Below are 20,692 nucleotides of genomic sequence, written 5' to 3'. Positions count from 1 at the left end.
GGGAATGATGGTTAGAAATAGGGAAGGGGAGTTGGGGGAGGGTGAGTTAGGTAAAAGGAGTCAAATATATGGTAACAGAAAGATATTGATTTATAATGTTGTTCATATGAAATTTATGTAATGTTGTTAACCAATGTTACCTCAATAAATTTAAAGAAGAAGGAAAACAAAAAACAAAAAACCCCAAGAGATAGCATGTTGTTTGATTCTATTTATATGAAATTTGAGAATGGCTGCAAGTAATTATGGTGCTAGAATTTAGGATAGTAATTATATTTGAGGGTAATGAGAGTGACAGTGCATAAATAGGATATATAGGATGCTGGTATTGCTTTATATCCTGATTTGGGCACTTGCTACTTTGTATGTTAAAATTTTTAAAATGTGCTGTTCACTTATGATTTGTGCACATTTTTACGTTAAGTTTTAATAAAAACTATGCTTAAAGAAGTTTGTAAACAAGAAAGAGACAAATATATTAAAATGCTGCTGCTAGTGGAGAGCCTCCTAGCTACTGGAATATTTCAGCGGGAACAGTTCTTTTCAGCCAGAGCTAACACAAGAATGACATACCTTTCATGTTGATTTTTAAAATAGTATTGAGTTTTAGCTGTAGCAAAAATTTGCTGCTACATTCACTTGCCTGTCATTCACTTTCTCATTTCTTCTCAGTAAGTTCCTATTTTTTTGCTTAAATTAAGAGAATCCATTTGTCTTGCAACCAAAGCACAATTAGTGAATTAGATTCAAAGTCTGTCAAAAACTCCTTTCGAACACCTAAGTCTGTCTGGGTTCAGGCCTTCTGTGGGCTATGGTTTTAATAACACAGCCTATTTTGAAGAGAAAAAAGGAGACTTTTATCTAGAATGCTATGATTTCCTGTGTTTCTCTTTCACCATGAGTAATGGAAACTGACATTTCAGTTACTGACTTTGAAATGTTAGTTGTTATCAAGTTCTTCTGTGGCTAAGACAGTTGACAGGGTTTAGCCTCCTCCCAAACTGATGGCAAAATGCATGATACCAGTTACACGGAGAAAGATGTACCAACTGAATTGCTGGCAAATCTAGGTAATAAGCTGGGTGGGCTGTGTGCAATGAGTGTGGGAATTGAGGTGGTAGGGTAGTGGTAGTGATGAGATCTAGTTTTTACACAAGGAAAATGGTTAAAAGGTAAAGCATTTTTAGGAGTGAGAGAAGTCATAAATTGGTTTATAATTTTTGTAAAAATAGGCAGATTCTTAAATACTCGTAACAAGTAAGGAAAGGGAACTATTAGAGGAATATGTAAGAAAATTAGATCAGGCTAAATTTATAATTGAGAATTAAAGTGATTAATTTGACTGAAAACAAGGCAAACTGCAAAACATTCTAGAAATGCAATGTATGATTATTATTAAATAAGATAGAACACCTATCATGAAATCTCATAGGAGAGAAAAAAATTAAAAAGTAAAGAACATTTACAAATAAAAAAGTAAACAGATGTCTAAGGAAAAAACTTAGTAGAGCATTTAAAAGGAATTATTTTATAGTGGATGAATTGTAAAATATATGTACATACCTATCAGATATAGTACATATTTATATGAAGTTTGAAATTTAAAAAATTGTATTTGAGTCTTGATATGATGATTTAATAAGTGAAAAAATGATTTTGTACTAGTTGGAAAAAATCAAGGTGTCACAAAATTTAGGAATGAAAAAAATTGTTTTTGTCCTTGATAAAAGTAATAATCAACTTAGAGAGAAGGCAATTCAGATGAGAAAGAAATGATTTCTAATTCTTGTTAAATTACTTCATTTTTTTTCATTTATTTGATACTTCGAGCATTTTTATAACAGCCACTTTAAAATATTTGTCAGATAATTACAACATCTGTGTCATCTCAGCATTTGCCTTTTTCATACTAGTTGAAATTTGTATGGTTATTCATATGCTGTGTACTTTTAGATTGTACTCTGGAAATTTAGAATAAATATTTTGTTATGAGACTCTTAACTTTGTTTAAATTTTTGGAGTATATTGCTATTTTTTGGTTTTAGCAAGCAATCATTCTGTCTGGGTTCAGGCCTTCTGTGTGCTGTCGTTTGAATGCCAGTTCCGTTTTCAGAGCTTTCGTAGTGTACTCAGTTTTTTCTTGCATATTCATCAACCAGTGGGAACCTGGGCAATGTTTTATTTATTAGTTTCGGTCTCAGTGTCTTCGGTACATTAATTAGGGTCAAGTCGAGGCATATATGGCTTGCAGTGGGGTGAGTGCAGGAGTTCAAATAAGATTCAGAAGTCTCTTTCCAAAGTGTCTTCTTCTTTACCTTTTGCCCAATACTTTGAGTTTCTCAAGCCTTCTCTTTTCCATTCTCCAGCCAGAAATTTGTGACTCTAGCTACTCTATTAGGCATTCCTGAAATGTGGCTGCATCTGTAAACCCATGTGGCATGAGGAAAGAAAGAAGAGAAAAAAGGAGGGGGTTGGTACCACCCTCTTGGAATCATAGCTCTCCTGAAGGAAGAAGAGTCACTTCCCTCAGGCTATTAGGTATAGTCCTAATTGCTACTGCCACTGCTATCATGCATGCCTGAGGTTTGAGTCACAAGAATGGAGAAGAGAAAGAGAAAAAAAATGGATTATTTTCATACTCTGTGTATTAAGAGTTCATTTTCCTTCTCTTTTAACCAGAGCTAGAGTGCTTCTCCTTCAGCTCTCCACGTTTGTGCTCTGATGCTCAATTCAAGGCTTCGAGGTGCATAAGTTCAGAGCACTGGTACTAGGGTAGGGGAGAGGTAAATTCAATATTATTTTGATGATACCTTGAATTCTGGTGTTCTTGGTAAGATTGCTGATAGTAGTTTCCAGAGTTCTCAGTATCTGTTCTATGCATTTTGTTTAGGTTTTCTTTTAAATTTTTATTTGTATTTCTTCAATTAGAGTTGACATTCAATATTATTTTATATTAGTTTCAGATATACAGCATAGTGGTTAGACATTTATAAAATTTACACAGTGATTCTCCAAGAAGTCTAGTACCCACCTGGCACCATATATAGTTATTACGATATTATCGACTATGTTCCCTGTGTTATACTTTACATCCCATGACTATACTTTACATCCCATGACTATTTTGTAACTACCTATTTATACTTAATCACTTCAACTTTTTCACCCAGCCCTTCAACCTCCCGCCCATATAACAACCATCAAAGTGTTTTCCAGATCTATGAGTTTGTTTCTGCTTTGTTTGTTCATTTATTTTGTTCTTTAGATTCCACATATAAGTGAGATCGTATGGTATTTGTCTTTGTCTGATTTACTTCACTTAGCATAATACTCTCTAGGTTCATACATGTTGTCGCAGATGGTAAGATTCCATTCTTTTTTATGGCCGAGTAGTAATATTCCATTGTATATATGAACCACATCTTTATCTCAGTTATTGTAAATAATGCTGCAGTGAACATAGGGGTGCATATATGTTTTCAAATCAGCATTTGGGTCATAAGGTAGTTTTATTTTTAATTTTTTGAGGAAACTCCAGACTGTTTTCCACAGTGGTTGCACCAATTTGCAATCCTACCAACAGTGCACAAGGGTTCTCTTTTCTCCACACTCTTGTCAACAGTTGTTTTTTCTTTTACTTTTAAATTTCTCTTTGTATACTGAGTTTTTGAAACTTGAAAATTTAGTGCTTTCCACTGTAATTTTGAATTGTTACTAATTTTAGAGGAATGTTAATTCCCCACATTTGTGACTCACCAATTCATCATCAACACGATGCTTTCTTTCTTTCTTTCTTTCTTTCTTTCTTTCTTTCTTTCTTTCTTTCTTTCTTTCTTTCTTTCTTTCTTTCTAAAAATAAATTTCTTGAGGTGACATTGGTTAATAAAATTATATAGGTTCCAAGGGTACAATTCAAGAATACGTTATATGTATATTGCATTGTGTGTTCATCACCCAAAATCAAATTTCCTTCCATCACTGTATATTTACCTAGGTTTTATAGTTGTATTCAGTGAGAAAGACAAGATGTAGTATACTAACTCTAGCATTATCCATTCATTGCATGTTTATTGAGTACCTTCTCTTATAGGCACTGACCTAGATGCTAAAGACACAAAGGCAAGCAAAAAGACAAGATTCTGTCTCTCATGAGATTTATAATAAAATGATAAAAATATTTTAATAATCATCTTTCCTTTTCATCTCAGCCTGTTTTGCTTTTGGTCCATGCTTTTTCAACTCAGCTTTCACATTTGAGGCCCTTGACTGGCTTATCCTTCTGCTCTCACAAATGTTCACAGATGGCTTAATTTTATAGTTTAGGTATAACTTGAGACTTCTGTTCTGTACTGTAAGGTATATCAATTTAGCATCAGAGCCTAACAGAGAAAACTATCTTCTAAAGGACTTCAGATTTCTGATCTTGCATGTAGGGAGCTTAGAAATCATTACTCTTTTATCTACACGACAAGAAAATAACTGAAAAAAAAAAAAGCCTAAAAAAAAAAAGGAAACTGCAACTGAAAACAACAACAACAAAAAAACCCCCAAAACTCTGAAAACCTGAAAATCATCTCTTATATCCTTCAGAGAACTGAGGTTACATGAAAAGCCACTGACCTCAAATGAAGAGAGAGGTACAGGTGGGTACAGAGAAGCACAACTTACCAGAGCAGAAAGCCCAGGAACAAAAAAGTCCACAGGAGTCAATACCAGTTTCCTTTTACTCAATATATCTTGTCCAGGTTTGTGTTCTGACATCAATTTTCTGACACCAACTTAGTGTACTAGGGTTCAATTCAATTTTGACACACTTCTGCTTGACTGACTATAAATTTGAGGCTTCCCACAGTTACCTCATATTTGACAATTCACGGGAATGGCTCACAGAACTCACTGAAGATACTATACATGTGATAACAATTTTATTGTAAAGGCTACAAATCAGGAACGGCCAAATGGGAGAGGCACATGAGGAATGTTGGGGTGGGAGTGAGAGCACAGAACTCAATCACCTCACCTGGCGGAGCTCAAGTGCATTACAATCCCTGCATGTCAATGTGTTCACCCACCTGAAAGCTCTATAGATATCTGGAGTACTGTGTCTGGAGTTTTTATCCAGGTATTTTTATATAGACATAATTGATTAAATCATTGGCCATATGATTAAATTCAATATTCTGCTTCCGTCTCTCCCTGAAAGTCAGAGGTCAGGTGATTGAAAGTCTCTTCCTTCTCTAATCACATAGTAGTTAGTTTTTCTGGTGAGCAGCACCCATCTAAAGCTATGTAGGATCCTCACAATAAATAATGACATTAGTGTAACAAGAATACTCTTATCACTCAAGAAATTCTTAGGATTTTTGAAGCTTCTTTCTAGGAACCAGGGATAAAGAGCAGATATTTATTATAACACAGGCTTTCAACCAGAAAAATTATAAGCCATACTAAAAGATAAAAAAAAAAATGTAGTTTGAAAAGATAAAGCAACATCAGAACTGACTGAGTTATGGCAAAATATTTGAATAATCAGACTAGGAATTTAAAAAACTATGACTGATATACTAAGTAAAATCCCAGCAACTTATTTTGTAGATATTTACAAAGTGGTTCTAGAGTTTATTCAGAAAGGCTAAAACTCAGAATAGCCAACAAGATATTGAAGAACTGAGTTGGAGTATGGATACTACTTGACTTCAAGACACTCTAAAGCTATAATAATTAAGACTGAATAGACAAGTAGATCAACTGAAGAGGAAAGAGAGCCTAGAAAAAGCCCATTCATAGTCAACTGATTTAGACAACGGAGCAAAGGCATTGGAATAAAGATAGTCTTTTCAACAAATGATGGTGGAACAACTAGACATCAATATGCAAAAAATGAATCTAGACCTAGACATTATACCTTTCACAAAATGGGTGAAAAACCTAAATGTAAAATACAATACTATAAAATTACTAGAAATTATATAGAAATATTAGGTGACCTTGGGCTTGGTAATGACTTTTAAATACTATGTATGATCAATGAAAAAATTAATAAATCATATTTCATTAAAATTAAAAACACGTTCTCTATGAAAGACACCATTTAAAGAATGAAAGTACTGTGGAAAATCTTTGCAAAACACATATATAATAAAGGACTGTTATCTAAAACATGTAATGAACTCTTAAATTCAACAGTAACAAAGCAAAAAACATAAAAATGGGCAAAAGATTTGAACTGATACCTTAGCAAAGAAAATATACAGAGTGTAAATAAGCATATTATACTCAACATCATACACTGTTAGGAGATTACAAATTAAAACAAAAATGTGATACCACTACATTCCTATTAGAATGGCTGAAATCCAAAACATTGACAACTCCAAATGCTGCAGATGATATAGAGCAACAGGAACTCTTATTTGCCACTGGCGAAGTGCAAAATAGTACAGCCATTTTGGAAATAGTTTGGCAGTGTTTTGCACAACCAAACATACACTTACCTTATGATCCAGCAATCACACACCTTGCCATGTATCCACATGAATTGAAAGCCTATATCTACATAAAAATTTGAGCATTAATGTTTATAGCAGCTTTATTCATGATTGCCAAACGTGGAAGCAATCGAGATGTCCTTCAATAGGTGAATTAATAACCTTGGAGCATTATTAAGGGATAAAAGGAAATGAGCTATCAAGCAAGAAAGAAGAAGAAAAGAGGAAGGAGAAAAAAAGAAGAAAGAAAAGGAGAAGGAGGAGGAGGAGGAGGAGGAGAAAGAAACTTAAATGCTTATTGCTAAGGGAAAGAAGCCAATCTGAAAAGACTACATGTTGTATGACTCCAACTATATGATGTTCTGGAAAAGGCAAGAGATAGTAAAAAATTAGTGATTGTCAGGATTTGGGGATGGGTGGGGAGGAAAGAAGAATGAATAGCTAGAGCACAGTGGATTTTGGTGGCTGTGGAACTATTCCGTTTGATATTATAATGGTGGATACATGTCAATCCATAGCATGTACAACCCACAGAGTGAACTCTAAAGCAAACTATGGACTTTGGTCAACCATAATGTATCAATATTATCTCATCAATTGTGACAAAAGCTCCATGTTCAAGATGTTAATTATAGTGGAAACCGGGGGCGAAGGAGAGGGTATATCTATACTTTCCATTAAATATTTCTGTAAACTTAAAACGGTTCAAAAATAAAATCTCTTAATTAAGAAACACATCTTTAGTAACATCAATGAAAATCTAGCTGATGTCTCTAGTGTGGATGGAATGCTGGAGAAAAATATACATATATAGTCAAGTACACGTCTAGGTAAATTAGTTAAAGTGTGTACTGTAACTAAGAGATGGAAGCAGAAGAGGGTTCCAACAATAAAATTTATTACAGGTTTTAGGTAATATAGAAAAACAGCACAAATACAGAAGTGTACAAAACAAATATACAGCTTAATGAATTATCAAAGGAATATCCTTGTTAATTACTATCTTTGTCAGAGAAAGACGCTTGTTATCCAACTCTGAAGCCCTCCATGTATTCACTACCATTTGCTACCCTTTCTTCCCTAGAATAATGCTAATCTTATTTTTTCAATAACCATTTCTTACTTCAATTTTGCCTTAAAAAAAAAAAAAAAAAGCCTTTTAAGTCCCTTTTAATGAATAGATTCTCCCCTAATCACTTTAAAAAATTTCCTTTACTTTTTAAAAAGAATCAAAATAACTTGTTATTTAGCATTTTCAGTGGTCCGGTTTTTGTTGATTTTATTCCTGTAGTTTGACATGATTCTCTCTTTTTATATTTCTAGTAAATTGGTTACTGTATCTGAAGGTTTAATCATATTTGTGTTTATTCTTGGTGGGGGAGGAGTGCAAGGCTACTTCACGGATTGTGTGTTCAGGATCAATTTTAACTTCTGTAAACAATTAAAATCTGGAGACAAAATTATACATTCATAAAGCGACAGGCCAATTGCCCCCTCTAATGAAAAGGGAAAAAAATAAGTAGAAGTAACATTTTGATAGATAATGCTTCTAGTAGTCTGGTATCTGCATTTAATGTAAAAAAAAAAAAATGCTTTTCAATAATTTTTACAGGTTCTCTGCCTTCAAGAAAGCATTCCAGTACAGTTACCCCGAATCGAGCCTTGGTTTTCTCCACAATCATATGTCTGACAATCATGGTTGGAATAATTGCTGCTGTATCAGGTAAGTGAATTTTAATCTTTGTTTATCTAGAGAGTTCCACTTGCCAAAAGAAGAGAAGACTTCTTGATAATTTTTGATTTTACAGTTTCTAATATATATATTTTTTACTTTACCAATTGAGTTAAACTCCAATAACCATATAAATGGGATCTAAAATTCTAATTGTGTAAGATAAAGGTCACATTATTGCAGTGTAATGCCCAGAGTCTGCAGAAGGGAGAACTCAACTGCCGTTCATATTTTGCTTTTATTTACATTATATCTCAGTATTTAAACAATGTAAAGTCTTCCAATCCATAAACATGGAATGTCTTTCCATTTATCTGTATTTTCTTTAGTTTCCTTCATTAATGTTTTATAACTTGCAATGTACAAGTATTTCACCTCTTTGGTTAAAATTATTCTGAAAATGCCCTTTTCAGATAGGTCATTGTATATATAAATATGAGTGATTTTTGTGTTTTTGTGTTCTGTGCCTTTACTGAATTTTCTTATTAGTTCTATATTATTTTATGATTTTAGGGTTTTCTACACTTTTGGTCATGCCATCTGCAAACAAAGATAATTTTACTTCATCTTTTCTGATTTAAATAATTTTATTTCTTTTTCTTGTCTAATTGCTCTGTGACTTCCAGTACTATGTTAAATAGAAGTATCAGGTGTGAGCATATCCACTTTGCACCAAATCTTAGAGGGAAAGCTTTCAGATTTTCCCCATTGATTATGATGTTAACTGTGTGGGCTTTTCATATATGACATTACTGTATCAAAGTAGTTCCTTCTATACCTAGTTTTTCCAGATTTTTTATCATGAGTGTCGAAGTTTGTCAAATACTTTCTCTGCATCTATTTAGATGATCACTTTTTTTTCTTCTTTCAATCTGTTAACATGGTATATCACATTAATTGATTTGCATGTATTGAACCATTCTTGCAACCTAGAGCTAAATTCCTCTAGGTCATAGTGTTAAATCCCTTGAATGTGCTCTTAAATTCAGGTTGTTAGCATTTTGTTGAGGAATTATGCACTTATATTCAACATGGACATTGGCCCATAGTTTAGTTTTCTTCTGGTGTGTTTGTCTGGCTTTGATATCAGGGGATGACACTAGCCTCATCAAATGAGTCTGTAATGTTTTATATTCTTCTCATTTTTGAAATGTTTTATTTTCTTCTCATGTTCCAGTGAAGCTGTCTTTCTGTCTTGAGAGTTTTTTTTTTTTTTAAATTCTGGAATCAATATACTTATTTGTTCTTAGTCTGCTCAGATTTTTTATTTCTTCATGAGTTAGCCTTGGCTGCTCATGTTTTTTCTATGAATTTGTCAATTTCATTTATATTATCCAATTTGTCTACCTGCAATTGCTCACATCATGCTCTTTTATTATTATTATTATTTATATCTGTAAAATTGGTAGTAAGTTCTCCATTCTCATTCCTGATTTTAGTAACCTGAGACTTTTCTCTGTTTTCTTGGTCAAGCTCATTAAAGTTTTGTCAATGTTGTTGATCTCAAAGAAGAAACTTTTGTCTTTGATTTTCTCTTTTGTTTTTCTATACTCTATTTCCTTTCATCTGACCTCCTAACTATTATTTCCTTCCTTCTGCTAGCTTTGGATATAGTTCGCCCTTCTTTTACTAGTTTCTTAAGGTATAAAATAAGGTTATTGAAATAAAATCTTTATTATTTTTTAACGTAAACACTTACAACTATAAATTTCTCTCTTAATAATACTATCACTCCATCATATAAGTTTTGGTATTTTGTGTTTTTGTTTTAATTTGTCACAGTTATTCTTTAATATCTCTTATGATTTCCTCTGTGATGGTTTGGTTTCTTAAGAACATGTTAATTAATTTCATGCATGTGAACGTTCTAGCTTTCTTTCTGTTACTGATATTTCAGTTCACTCTATCACGATCAGAAAATACACTTTGTATGATTGAAATCTTTGAAAATTTCTTAAGCCTTGTTTTATAGCTTAACATATGGTATATATTAGGAATTATTCCAAGTGCGCTTGAAAAATGTACATTCTGCTGCTCTTTGGTGGAGTGTTCTGTATAAGTTTGAGATCTCTCTGTCTTTATCAGATTCTGTCTAGTTATTTTATCCATTATTGAAAATTGATATTGACATGTACTATTATTGTGTCGTTCTTTCTTCTTTCATTTCCATCAGTTTGTTTCAATATTTTGGAGCTATGTTATTTGATGTATATATGGTTATGGTTATTATATCTTCTTGGTGAATTGACATTTTCACAATATATAATGCTCTTCTTTGTCTCTTGTAATAGTTTTTGACTTATAAGTCAAAATATTAGTATAGCACCCCCAGGTCTACTTTGAATATTATTTGCATGGGATAGTTTCCCTCATCCTTTTATTTTCAACATACTTATGTCTTTAGATGTAAAATTAATCTCTTATAGAGAGCATATATTTAGATCATGCTTATTTTTAAAATCCCATCTGCCAATACATACCTTTTGATCTGAGAATTTAATTCCTTTACATTTAATTACTGATGATAAGGATTACATTCACCATTCAGCCATTTTATTGTTTTCCGTATGTCTTAAAACTCTTGTTTTTGATTCTTCCACTTCTGCCTTCTTTTGTGTTCAGTTGATTTTTGATTATGACACATTTTAATTCTCTTCTAATTTTTCTTTTATGTGTATTCTATAGATATTTTCATTTCGGTTAACTTGCTGATTACATACAACGTTCTAAATTTATAAATATCTAATTTAACTTGATAGCAACTTAGTTCCATCACATAAAAATTTGTACTTCTACAAAGCACTATTCTCCTGCCACACTTTATCTTATTGAAATTATAAATTACATCTTTATACATTGTATTCTGACAGATTTATAAATTTCTATGCATTTGTCTTTTAAATCCTGTAGAAAATAAAATGTGGAGTTACAACCCAAGATTCCAATAATACTGAATCTTATAACTGTCCATGCATTTGCCTTTACTGGAGATCTTTATATCTTCATACAGATTCCAGTTATTGCCTAATGTTATTTCATTTCAGCCTGAAAGAGTCACTTTAGCATTTCTTGTAGGGCAAGTCTAATTATAATCAACTCTTTTTCAGTTTTTGTTTATCTGGGAATATCTTAATTTTCTTTCAATTTTGTGGACACTTTTTCCAGCTATAGAACTTTTTGTTGCATGTTATTTTTTAACATGTTAACTATGTCGTCCCACTTCCTTCCCCTTTTAAAATTTCTGCCAAAAACTTGTCTGACAATTTTATTGAAGACCCCTTATATGTGATAAGTCACTTCTCTCTTACTACTTTAAGATTCTCTTTGTCTTTGGCTTACCAGGGTGATTAGAATTCATCTTTGTGAAAATTTTATTGTGTTTATCTTAGAGTTGGTTGAGTTTTACAGATTTGCAGATTCATATATTGCATAAAATTTGGGCAGTTTTTAGCCTTTATTTCTTTCAGTAATCTCTCTGCCATTATCTATTCCTCTTTTTCTGGGACTTCTCTAATTCATATGTTGGTCTGCTTGATGGTATTCAACAAGTCTCTTAGGCTTTGTTCACTTTTCCTGATTCTTTTTTTTTCTCTATTCCTTGGACTTGGTAATTTTAATTGCCCTATCACCAAGTTCACTAAATCTTTCTTCTGCCTAAAATCTGTTACTGAATCCCTTAGTGAAAATTCCATTTAATTATACTGTTCTGCTCCAGAACTTGTTTGCTTTCTTTTTATAATTTCTATCTTTTTTGAAATTCTCATTTTGTTTCTATATCTTTGTCCCATCCAAATACTAACCAGACTCGACCCTGCTGAGCTTCTGAGATCAGACAGGATCAGGCATGGCCATAGACTCCTTTAGCATTTTTAAGGTAGTTGCTTTAAATTCACTATCTAGTGAATCAGATGTCTAAGCTTACTCAGGGACAGATAGTTTCTGTCAATTTACTTTTTACCTTTAAATAGGCCACATATTCTTGTTTATTTGTATGCTGTGTTACTTTTCGTTGCAATATGGGCATTCATTTATTTATTTTTGTCCTCAATTTTTCACATGATTTTTACTGAGAACTTATTTTGGAACCTGTGGTATAAACCGCTTAGCATGACGTGTCATGTAAAAAACTCCTTAATAGTCCTTACATTTGCCTGTGACTTTTGTCCCTATTCATTCATATACTAAGTTTTGAAATCTGTGACTCTGCCGTCTGGTGTCAGAGATTATACAAGGTCTTTAAATTGAAAAAAAAAAAAAAAGCCACATTTGCAGTATCCGAGTCACCAAAGGCTATTAATGGACCAGAGACACAAAACTTACCTTTATCTCTGTAGTGTAAAGGTAATGGAAAAAATAATTGTATATTTAGTATATTAAAATGTTAATAGGATTAATAATTTAATGTATATATAATAATTAGTTCACACCTGGTAAAAATAAGGCTTTCAAAATTGTTTGCTGATATTTGTATTACCATAGTCAACGTCATTACCACCATTACTATCTGTACTGGACATGTTATAAGGTTACGAATAAAGAAATAATAGAAGAGGTAATAATTAACTTATCATGGTCACCCTAAGTTTAAAGATTTCTCAGTGGGGTATTTGCTCGAGATCACCCATGGACAGAAACCCTGGGCAGAGTGATTACTCATCACTTTCTCTACCTAAACTTTAACTCTTTAAAAAAAATATTATGAAGAGATAAGACTTTGGTAAATATGTTTGTCATCCAGTGTGTGCAGTAGTCTCTTGTCTAGTCTGTTACAGCTAAAGACAAAGATTTGATTTTACTTCTGCAATAGACATGCTCCATGAATAAGAGTAGATCAGATGGTGAGAGAGAAAGGGAGGAAGGAAGGGAGGAAGGAGAGAGAAACAGAGAGAGAATTAATATCAAAGCTAGTAATTGGCTGTATAACAGTGCAGGCACAGTTATTATGTATTATAGTCTTCTCTTCCAGATAGTCTACCATGTTCCAGCTCTTATTTTTTTGTTTGGAAGATATAGTCAGTTTTCCTAGATAAAAAAAATCCTTCTTGGAAGGCATATCTTAGAAACAACTTACCTACAAAAATGCCCTTATAGCTCAAAAGATGCTTGCACTGCATCTAACATAATACAAGCTACAATATAGAAAACAAGAACATTCCTCTCAATCTCACCTCAACCTGAACAGTATACTAAAATTAACCCCCTGTTAACTGCATTCACCAGTAATATAACAGGCCCTTCAAATGCTGTTTACAAATCTTAGAGTCAGGAATACTTGGAATATTCGATATTCTAGGTTTCCTCATTTCTCTTTTAATACTATCATGATTCCACAGAGAATGATCTATTCTTAACATTCTGTAACCTAAAATAAAATATGTTATTTATTGATGAAGCAAAAAAAAATTAAGGTTGTAAGATATAAATCAACAGTGTTTATTTAATAAAGGGAAAAAAATGGAAGAAGGCAATCTTTTTGTTGTAAATACCTCAATAGTAAGCATGAAAATGTTTTTTGAAATACATTTTAAATCCATTACCATCATTTCTTAAATAATCATAAGACTTTAATTGGTACTTTTGACTGCCTTTGTTCATTACTCATTCTGTGTTTCTCTTCCTTTCAACTAGCACTTTAACTAAAAAAAAAAAATGATTCCTTATGAAAAGCCAATAGCTAGTCATCCTCCAATGTGGCCCACATCCTTAAACTGGTGAATGTAGGAGCAGTGATAACACAATAAGTATAACACAGATTTGGAGAAAGGCAGTCTGCTTTCAGGTATAGTCTCAGTAATTATATAATAGGTATAATTCAGTATCTGTTTTGTGGTGAGTGCCTTAGAATACATATTTTTCTGGTATTGTGTGATTGACGTTCAGACTACATCAGTGATTATCCATAGTTAGTAGCTGTTTTTCATAAGAGGCAAATCTAAGGGGCCTCTATGGAAATTATGTATTGAGGACACAACTTCCTGACCTGTCACAGACACTTTCAGAGCCATCGAGTTGACAGAGAAGATAGTCATAGAAGTGGAACAGTCAGCTACTAACAGATCAGTGAAGACCCTCTGGAGAGATTTTTCTTGTTTTCAATCCCACTTAAAGAGATCCTCTCTCCTTGTTATATGAGAAGTATATCAGAAAAGCCTGACCAATGTAGTACTGGTAGCTTAAAAATATAGACATCCTTACAAAACTTTCTTAGTTAAAGCAAGCTCCTTAGAGGAAGGAAGCTTACTCAAGGCACATACTTTTTTCATTCTCATGAGACTACTTAGACATATATCTGACTACATCATCTCAAGAAACTTTACCCACAGATTTTATCTATTTCCTGTCTCTTGTCTTGTTAAGACTTCTAGAGCATTTGGAGAACTATCTGTTCTTTAAGACTGAACAAATGTTGCTGTTGATGTATCTGACATTTTAGGGAAAGTTAACATTGTTGAAATCCAAGTGGACCAGTACTTGACTCAGAGTTTAAGGCATTATTCACTCCTTTTTCAGCTCATCTACTGCCGGAGGCATTAGTTTAAATCTCGGCTTTGCCATTTGTTGTGAAATGTATTCAACGAGTTTCAGCATCATATGTCTCATTTGAAAAACAAGGATAATACATTTAATATTTTACAAGATCATTGGAAAATATGTTAGAAAATACTAGGTAATATATATAAGACAATATAAAAGTAAGTGTTTTTATTTTCAGTAACTGGAATTAAATTCCAACAAAAGCCATCAGAATGTTTTGAAGTTGCATGCCCAGAAAATTGGATTGGTTTCCAAAGAAAGTGTTTCTATTTTTCTGATGATATGAAGAATTGGACATTCAGCAAGAGATTTTGTGACTCACTAGATGCTGATCTGGTTAAGGTTGAAACCCTCCAGGAAATGGTAAGAAAGTAGTTCTGGCTAGAATTAAGAAAAAAAAAAATTGGCCCTACCAAAAAATGGTGTCATTCTATATGAGTGGATCTAAGATAAAGGTTTTGAATGTGCTTAGACATGACTTTTCAGCATAAAGAGAGAGGTACCAAGTAGCTGCTGTATTCTAAAGTAGGCCATCTACAATTACCTTAATTGACTTATGAGTAAGAACTGTGAATATAGGAATTAGAATATTAGAAGTAGAAACATAACTTTAAATTCATATGAAGTTAATAACATCACTTCAAAATAAATCATGCAGGAACAATGTCAGAGAAGATGGTAGAATAAGCAGCCCCTGGTATCTGTACCTCCACATAAACAACAATTGAACTGGCAGAAACTCTCTAAGGTAACTAATTTGGAACTCTGGAGGCTAATTGGACACTTACAGCATCCAAAGGAGAGCTGATAAGTAAGTTGCTAAATTTCAGTTAATCTCAGTGAATTTCAGCTTTCCCACTCAGTAATAGTTATCATTCCCCACATACCATCATGGCAGGGAGCTGTAGGGACTGCTGTCCATGTCCATGTCCATGCTGGAGTCAGGGTGGGCAAAGACCTTGTTTTCCAAATATTGGGGTTATTGGGGTTATATGCTGTTATTTCTGATTACTGAGGGGAAGACACAGAGGTAGGCTGACACTTTTTTTTTTTTTCAAACTTCACCAACTGAAATGGCTTTCAAGGGATTTAAAGAAATTGTACTTGTTTTATTTCTTCCTTTTGGGAGTTAGGCATTTAAAGAAATCTTTGGCTGGCAACCAGCTAACTATAGAGATAATAGAATAGAAATTTCAGTGACTTCACACAACAGAGAATACATAGTTTGCAAAAATTGTTTGAAAAAGTCACAAACAGATGGCTTCAAACATCAACAATCAAAATTCAACAATCCCTAAGAAGCAAGAGAATTAGATTCTCAAAGTTATCACAACAAAACACTTATACTGTCTAGTTGTCAACAAAAAAAATTATAAAACATACAAGGAATAAGAATGGACAGTCCATTCACAGGGAAAAAATAATTTGACAGAAATCATTCTTGAGGGAACCCAGACATTGGAATTATTAGTCAGAGATGTAAAATCTGTTGTCTTAAATATGTTCAGTAAGCTAAAAGAAACTATAGACAAAAAACTGACCAACATAGCAGAAGAAAAAGAGAAAAAGAGAGTAGAAAACATATTTGAAGAAATAATAGCTGAAAACCTCCCATGTATAAGAAAAAAGATAAATATACATGTCCAAGAGGACTGATAAACTCCAAACAAGATAAACACAAAGAGAACCAAATCGAGACAAATTATAGTCATGTTGTTAAAATCCAAAAAAAGAAATTTGAAAGCAGCAAGAGAGAAACAATTAGTTATGTACATAGGATCCTTAATAAGATTAACAGCTGATTTATCTTGAGATACAATGGAAGCCAGAAAGCTCTGGAATGACATGTTTGAAGTTCTGAAAGCAAAAACATGATCAATCAAGAATTCTTTATCTGACAGAGATTATTTTGAGGGTTTCCAGATGGGAGGAGATTTGGGAGGGGTAGGTGAAAGAAGAGAAGAGACTAAGTAGTATAAATTGGTAGTCAAAAAATAGTTACAGAAATGTAAACTACAGCATAAGGAATATAGTTGATAATATTGTAATAACTATGTACAGTGTCAGATGGGTACTAGATTTATTTGGTGATCACTTTATAAGTTATATAAATGTCAAATCACTATGTTGTACATCTGAAACTAACATAATATTGTATGCCAACTATAATTGGAAAGTAAAAATATTTAAAAATTTTTGTATCTGGCAAATATTGAAAAAGTAAAAATATTTAAAAATTCTGTATCTGGCAAAACTATCTTACAGAATGAAAAATAAATTAAGATGTTTCTAGATAATCAGCAACTCAAGTAAATTTTTTTTACCAGTAGATATATACTACAAGTAATGATAAATGCTGAAATTAAAGTACTTAGACAGTAACTCAGCCAAAAGAATAAAGGACACTTATGCAGAACAATCATATGATTTAACAGGCAAATTCACTTAAAAAAATAATTATAAATCTATGTTAGTGGGTATATAGTGCATAAATGTGTGATCTGACAATAATATAAAGAGAGAGGCTTGGAGACATATAGGAGGAAATGTATACTGTTGAAATCAAGTTCATATTATAAACTAGCTTATTATGACTTTAAGATGTTAATTGCAATCCCCAATGTATCCATTAACAAAATTACTAAAAATTATACAGAAAAAAGGGAATTAAAATTATAAAAAGTCGGTTAAATACAAAAGAATGCAATAATAGCTGAAGTGAAGAATAAAAAACCATATTAGACATAGAGTAAACAAGTAGACATATGGAAGAAATAAGTTCTTTATCTGAAATCACATTAAATGTAAAATATGAAACAGTCCTATTAAAAGACAAGAACTGGCAGATTGATTGGAAAAAACAATAGTATTCATCTATATGCTCTCTACAAAAGACTCATCTTAAATATAAAGACACAAAGAAGTTAAAAATGAAAGGATGGCAACAGATATTCCATGCAAATGATAACCAAAAGAGAGCTAGCTGGTTATATTCCTGTCAGACAAAATAGACTAAAGAAAGAAAACTTTTCAAGAGACATGGAAAGAAGTTTATGTCAAAGTAAATTAACTCTGGCAGTGAGCTGCACTTTTTTTTCTAAATGGGAAGTGAGTTGTATAATACAAAATTAAAAATAAAATTACAAGCACAGTTAAGAATATAGCATAGAAGCACTGCATCTTTAGAGAGGCTAGATAATGACAGATTAATGAATACCATCTCTGTGTTTTCCGAAAGGATTTCCTCTTGAGGTATAAAGGCCCCTCTGACCACTGGATTGGGCTGAGCAGAGAACATGGCCAACCCTGGAAATGGACAAATGGCACTGAATGGACCAGCAAGTAAGTTTTTAAAAACATAGTAGCAATATTTATATTTGAATTTACTTTGCATAAAACTCTAAGTGTTCTTCAGTTATATGCTCTAAAAGTTATTCTAAGATTAGTTGTTAAAGAAGATAGTGCCCATCTTTATGTTGCAAAGTTTCTGCAAGCTCTTTGAATCAATCCAAAGTCTACCACAGGCAGCATGGTGAGGGAGAATGACCGTGAACATGATTCCAGGCCTCGTCTATGTCACTTACCAACTCTTTCACTTTGAGAGAACTGCACAACATCTGTATGTCTGTTTCTTACCTCTCGGCAAAAATCAAGTGTATTCACTCTATTGATCTCACAGGGTTGATGTGAAGATCAGAGGTTTTGATGTATGTGACTATACTTTTTAAGATGAAAAACATTATATAAATGCAAGATAAATTATTATATAAAACTACCATGACATCAATGTTCAACAATTTACAGAGGGATTATGAGTGATAGTAATAAAGTCTATTAAATAAGATCATAGTTACATTTAGGACAAGTAAAGTTTGTTAGTATTAAATTTAATCTCAACTGTATATTTATAGAATCTTTATATTACTGAAACAATTTTGGATGATTCTGAAAACTTGGATTCAGAAAATTTCACTAGATGTTTGCTTGCCTAAGGCGATAAGGAGGTTTTGAAAAGCTGTTCTATGATGGTAAAGTAGTCAACACTGGAAATATAACTAGTTATTTATTGAGAAGGGCACCATATTGGACATTAGTAGGTTTGAAAACTAGTTCTTATTAGCTTTTTGATCTTGGATAGATAGTAAGTTTTAGAAATCAAAGAGAACTTATATTTATACACTATCATCTCTGAGGTACTTAGTATATTGTGGATGTTTCACAAATAATTTTTCCTTTACAATACTAAAATAGTAATATTTACTCTGTCTAATGCTCAAGATGTTTTAAAGGTCAAATATATTGTTAACTCTTCAGTCATTGAAAACTGTTTGTTGTGATAGAAATGAAAAACATATTACTAAGGCCTAGCACGTTTCAACAGTATCAAGTATACTTACCCTATGGATCTCTCACAGGAAGATCATATCAGACTATAGAGATTTCATGATAAAGAGGAGACATTTATAATCTGAATGATGACTCAGATGTCTGTGTCAGGTCATTTAAATTCAGCTGAATAGCACTGTAAATCCAGTACTAAAACAATTAGGGAATTAGGAAAACTGTGATAACACATGTGGTTTAGAAAAAGCTGCTGAGGTCTTCAGTTATTTAATGAAACAATATTTCTGAAACTGGAGAGAAAATGGGCAGAATCTCTCCCACCAGCCAAGTGAGGCTTTGGATGTGGTTGAAAAAATGCTATGCTTATGGACATAAGGTAGGTTTGATTCACTGTCCCTGTAGCTGATTTATTGAATCTCCAGCTAATGAAAGTCCATTAACTACTCAGTGATCAATACATAAGTCAGGAGAAAATAAGGGCCTACAAACAACACTAACAGAAAATTACCTATAACATAGGAACACTTTTTCACTCTTCTCTTTTACAAAGTGAACAAGGTGAAAATAGCCTAAACTGTGTTTCATTCATCTCGGTATGAATCCTAGTTTTATTTGTTATAAGATCATGGGACATTCAGTTTATTTAGGTATAAAAAGAAAACATAATATGTACCTTGAAGGGTAATTTTTAATATTAAAAGGATGGCATGTATAATGCATCTTATATTTAGAGGATAACTGATTTTGCTTCATCCATTGCAGATTTTCTATCAGAGGAAGAGGAGAGTGTGCCTATGTGAATGACAAAGGAATCAGTAGTGCTAGGCCCTACACAGAGAGGAAGTGGATTTGTTCCAAACCAGACATATATGCCCAGATGAGGATGCAAAGTCTTACCTAATCTTCGGATGTACACTGGATGTATCTGATTATCTTTTCAAAAATAAATACCTACTTTTCATTTAAATGTTTAATATAATTACTTTGTTTGCAATTCAGTGTTTTCATTTCACTGAGATTTCTATAAACATAATCCTGAATGCCAGTTGAAAGTTTATTTTAGTCATTGTTTTTTAATAAAAATATTGATTCTCATTTATTGACATATGATGTAAAAATCAAGATAGTGTATGGCAGGCTCTTGCGTTTTCTTAAAAACTAATTTTCTTTTCTTTTTTTTCCTCGTATCAACATTTGGTCACAGACAATGGTTTACTTAGAAAAAAATTTCAATTAGATAACCTTGTATCAAACATGGCTAAGGCAATCTAATTTTCCCATAAGCCCAGAGTGACAGTGTTTCTCCACACAGTCACTTTACAAAAATATGATTTTTAGCCTTGAGATCTGTTATTCCATGCAAGTGAGTTAACATTACATTAGTTTATGAAAGCTCTATTTTAGCTTTATTCTATTTGTTGAACACTAATAATAGAAGCAAACTCATTTTGGGCTTCAGGTCTTAGCCTACTACTGAAGAAATTATGGAACTTTTTGTGACTGGTAGTTTATTCTATAGTTCATGAGGCACAGATGTAGTTACCACTTCCTACTTGTGCATACTCTGTTCAACAGAAGTGGACAGAGTGGCTGC

At 32.6% G+C, this 20,692-nt stretch overlaps 1 protein-coding gene across 1 annotated transcript; it reads left to right on the top strand.

The window, feature by feature from the left end:
• The first annotated feature begins 921 nt into the window (after positions 1-921).
• On the top strand, positions 922-20,080 carry CLEC2D (C-type lectin domain family 2 member D). The gene is made up of 5 exons (XM_016128890.2): positions 922-1,070; positions 8,101-8,211; positions 14,933-15,117; positions 17,993-18,096; positions 19,861-20,080. The coding sequence occupies exons 1-5, from the start codon at positions 1,013-1,015 to the stop codon at positions 19,997-19,999; spliced, it is 597 nt and encodes a 198-aa protein (XP_015984376.2). The 5' UTR covers positions 922-1,012; the 3' UTR covers positions 20,000-20,080.
• Positions 20,081-20,692: the final 612 nt, after the last annotated feature.

The sequence above is a fragment of the Rousettus aegyptiacus genome, unplaced genomic scaffold (assembly GCF_014176215.1).
Source record: "Rousettus aegyptiacus isolate mRouAeg1 unplaced genomic scaffold, mRouAeg1.p scaffold_m13_p_2, whole genome shotgun sequence".
NCBI classification, from domain to species: domain Eukaryota; kingdom Metazoa; phylum Chordata; class Mammalia; order Chiroptera; family Pteropodidae; genus Rousettus; species Rousettus aegyptiacus.
This window is presented reverse-complemented; position numbering and strand designations above follow the sequence as displayed.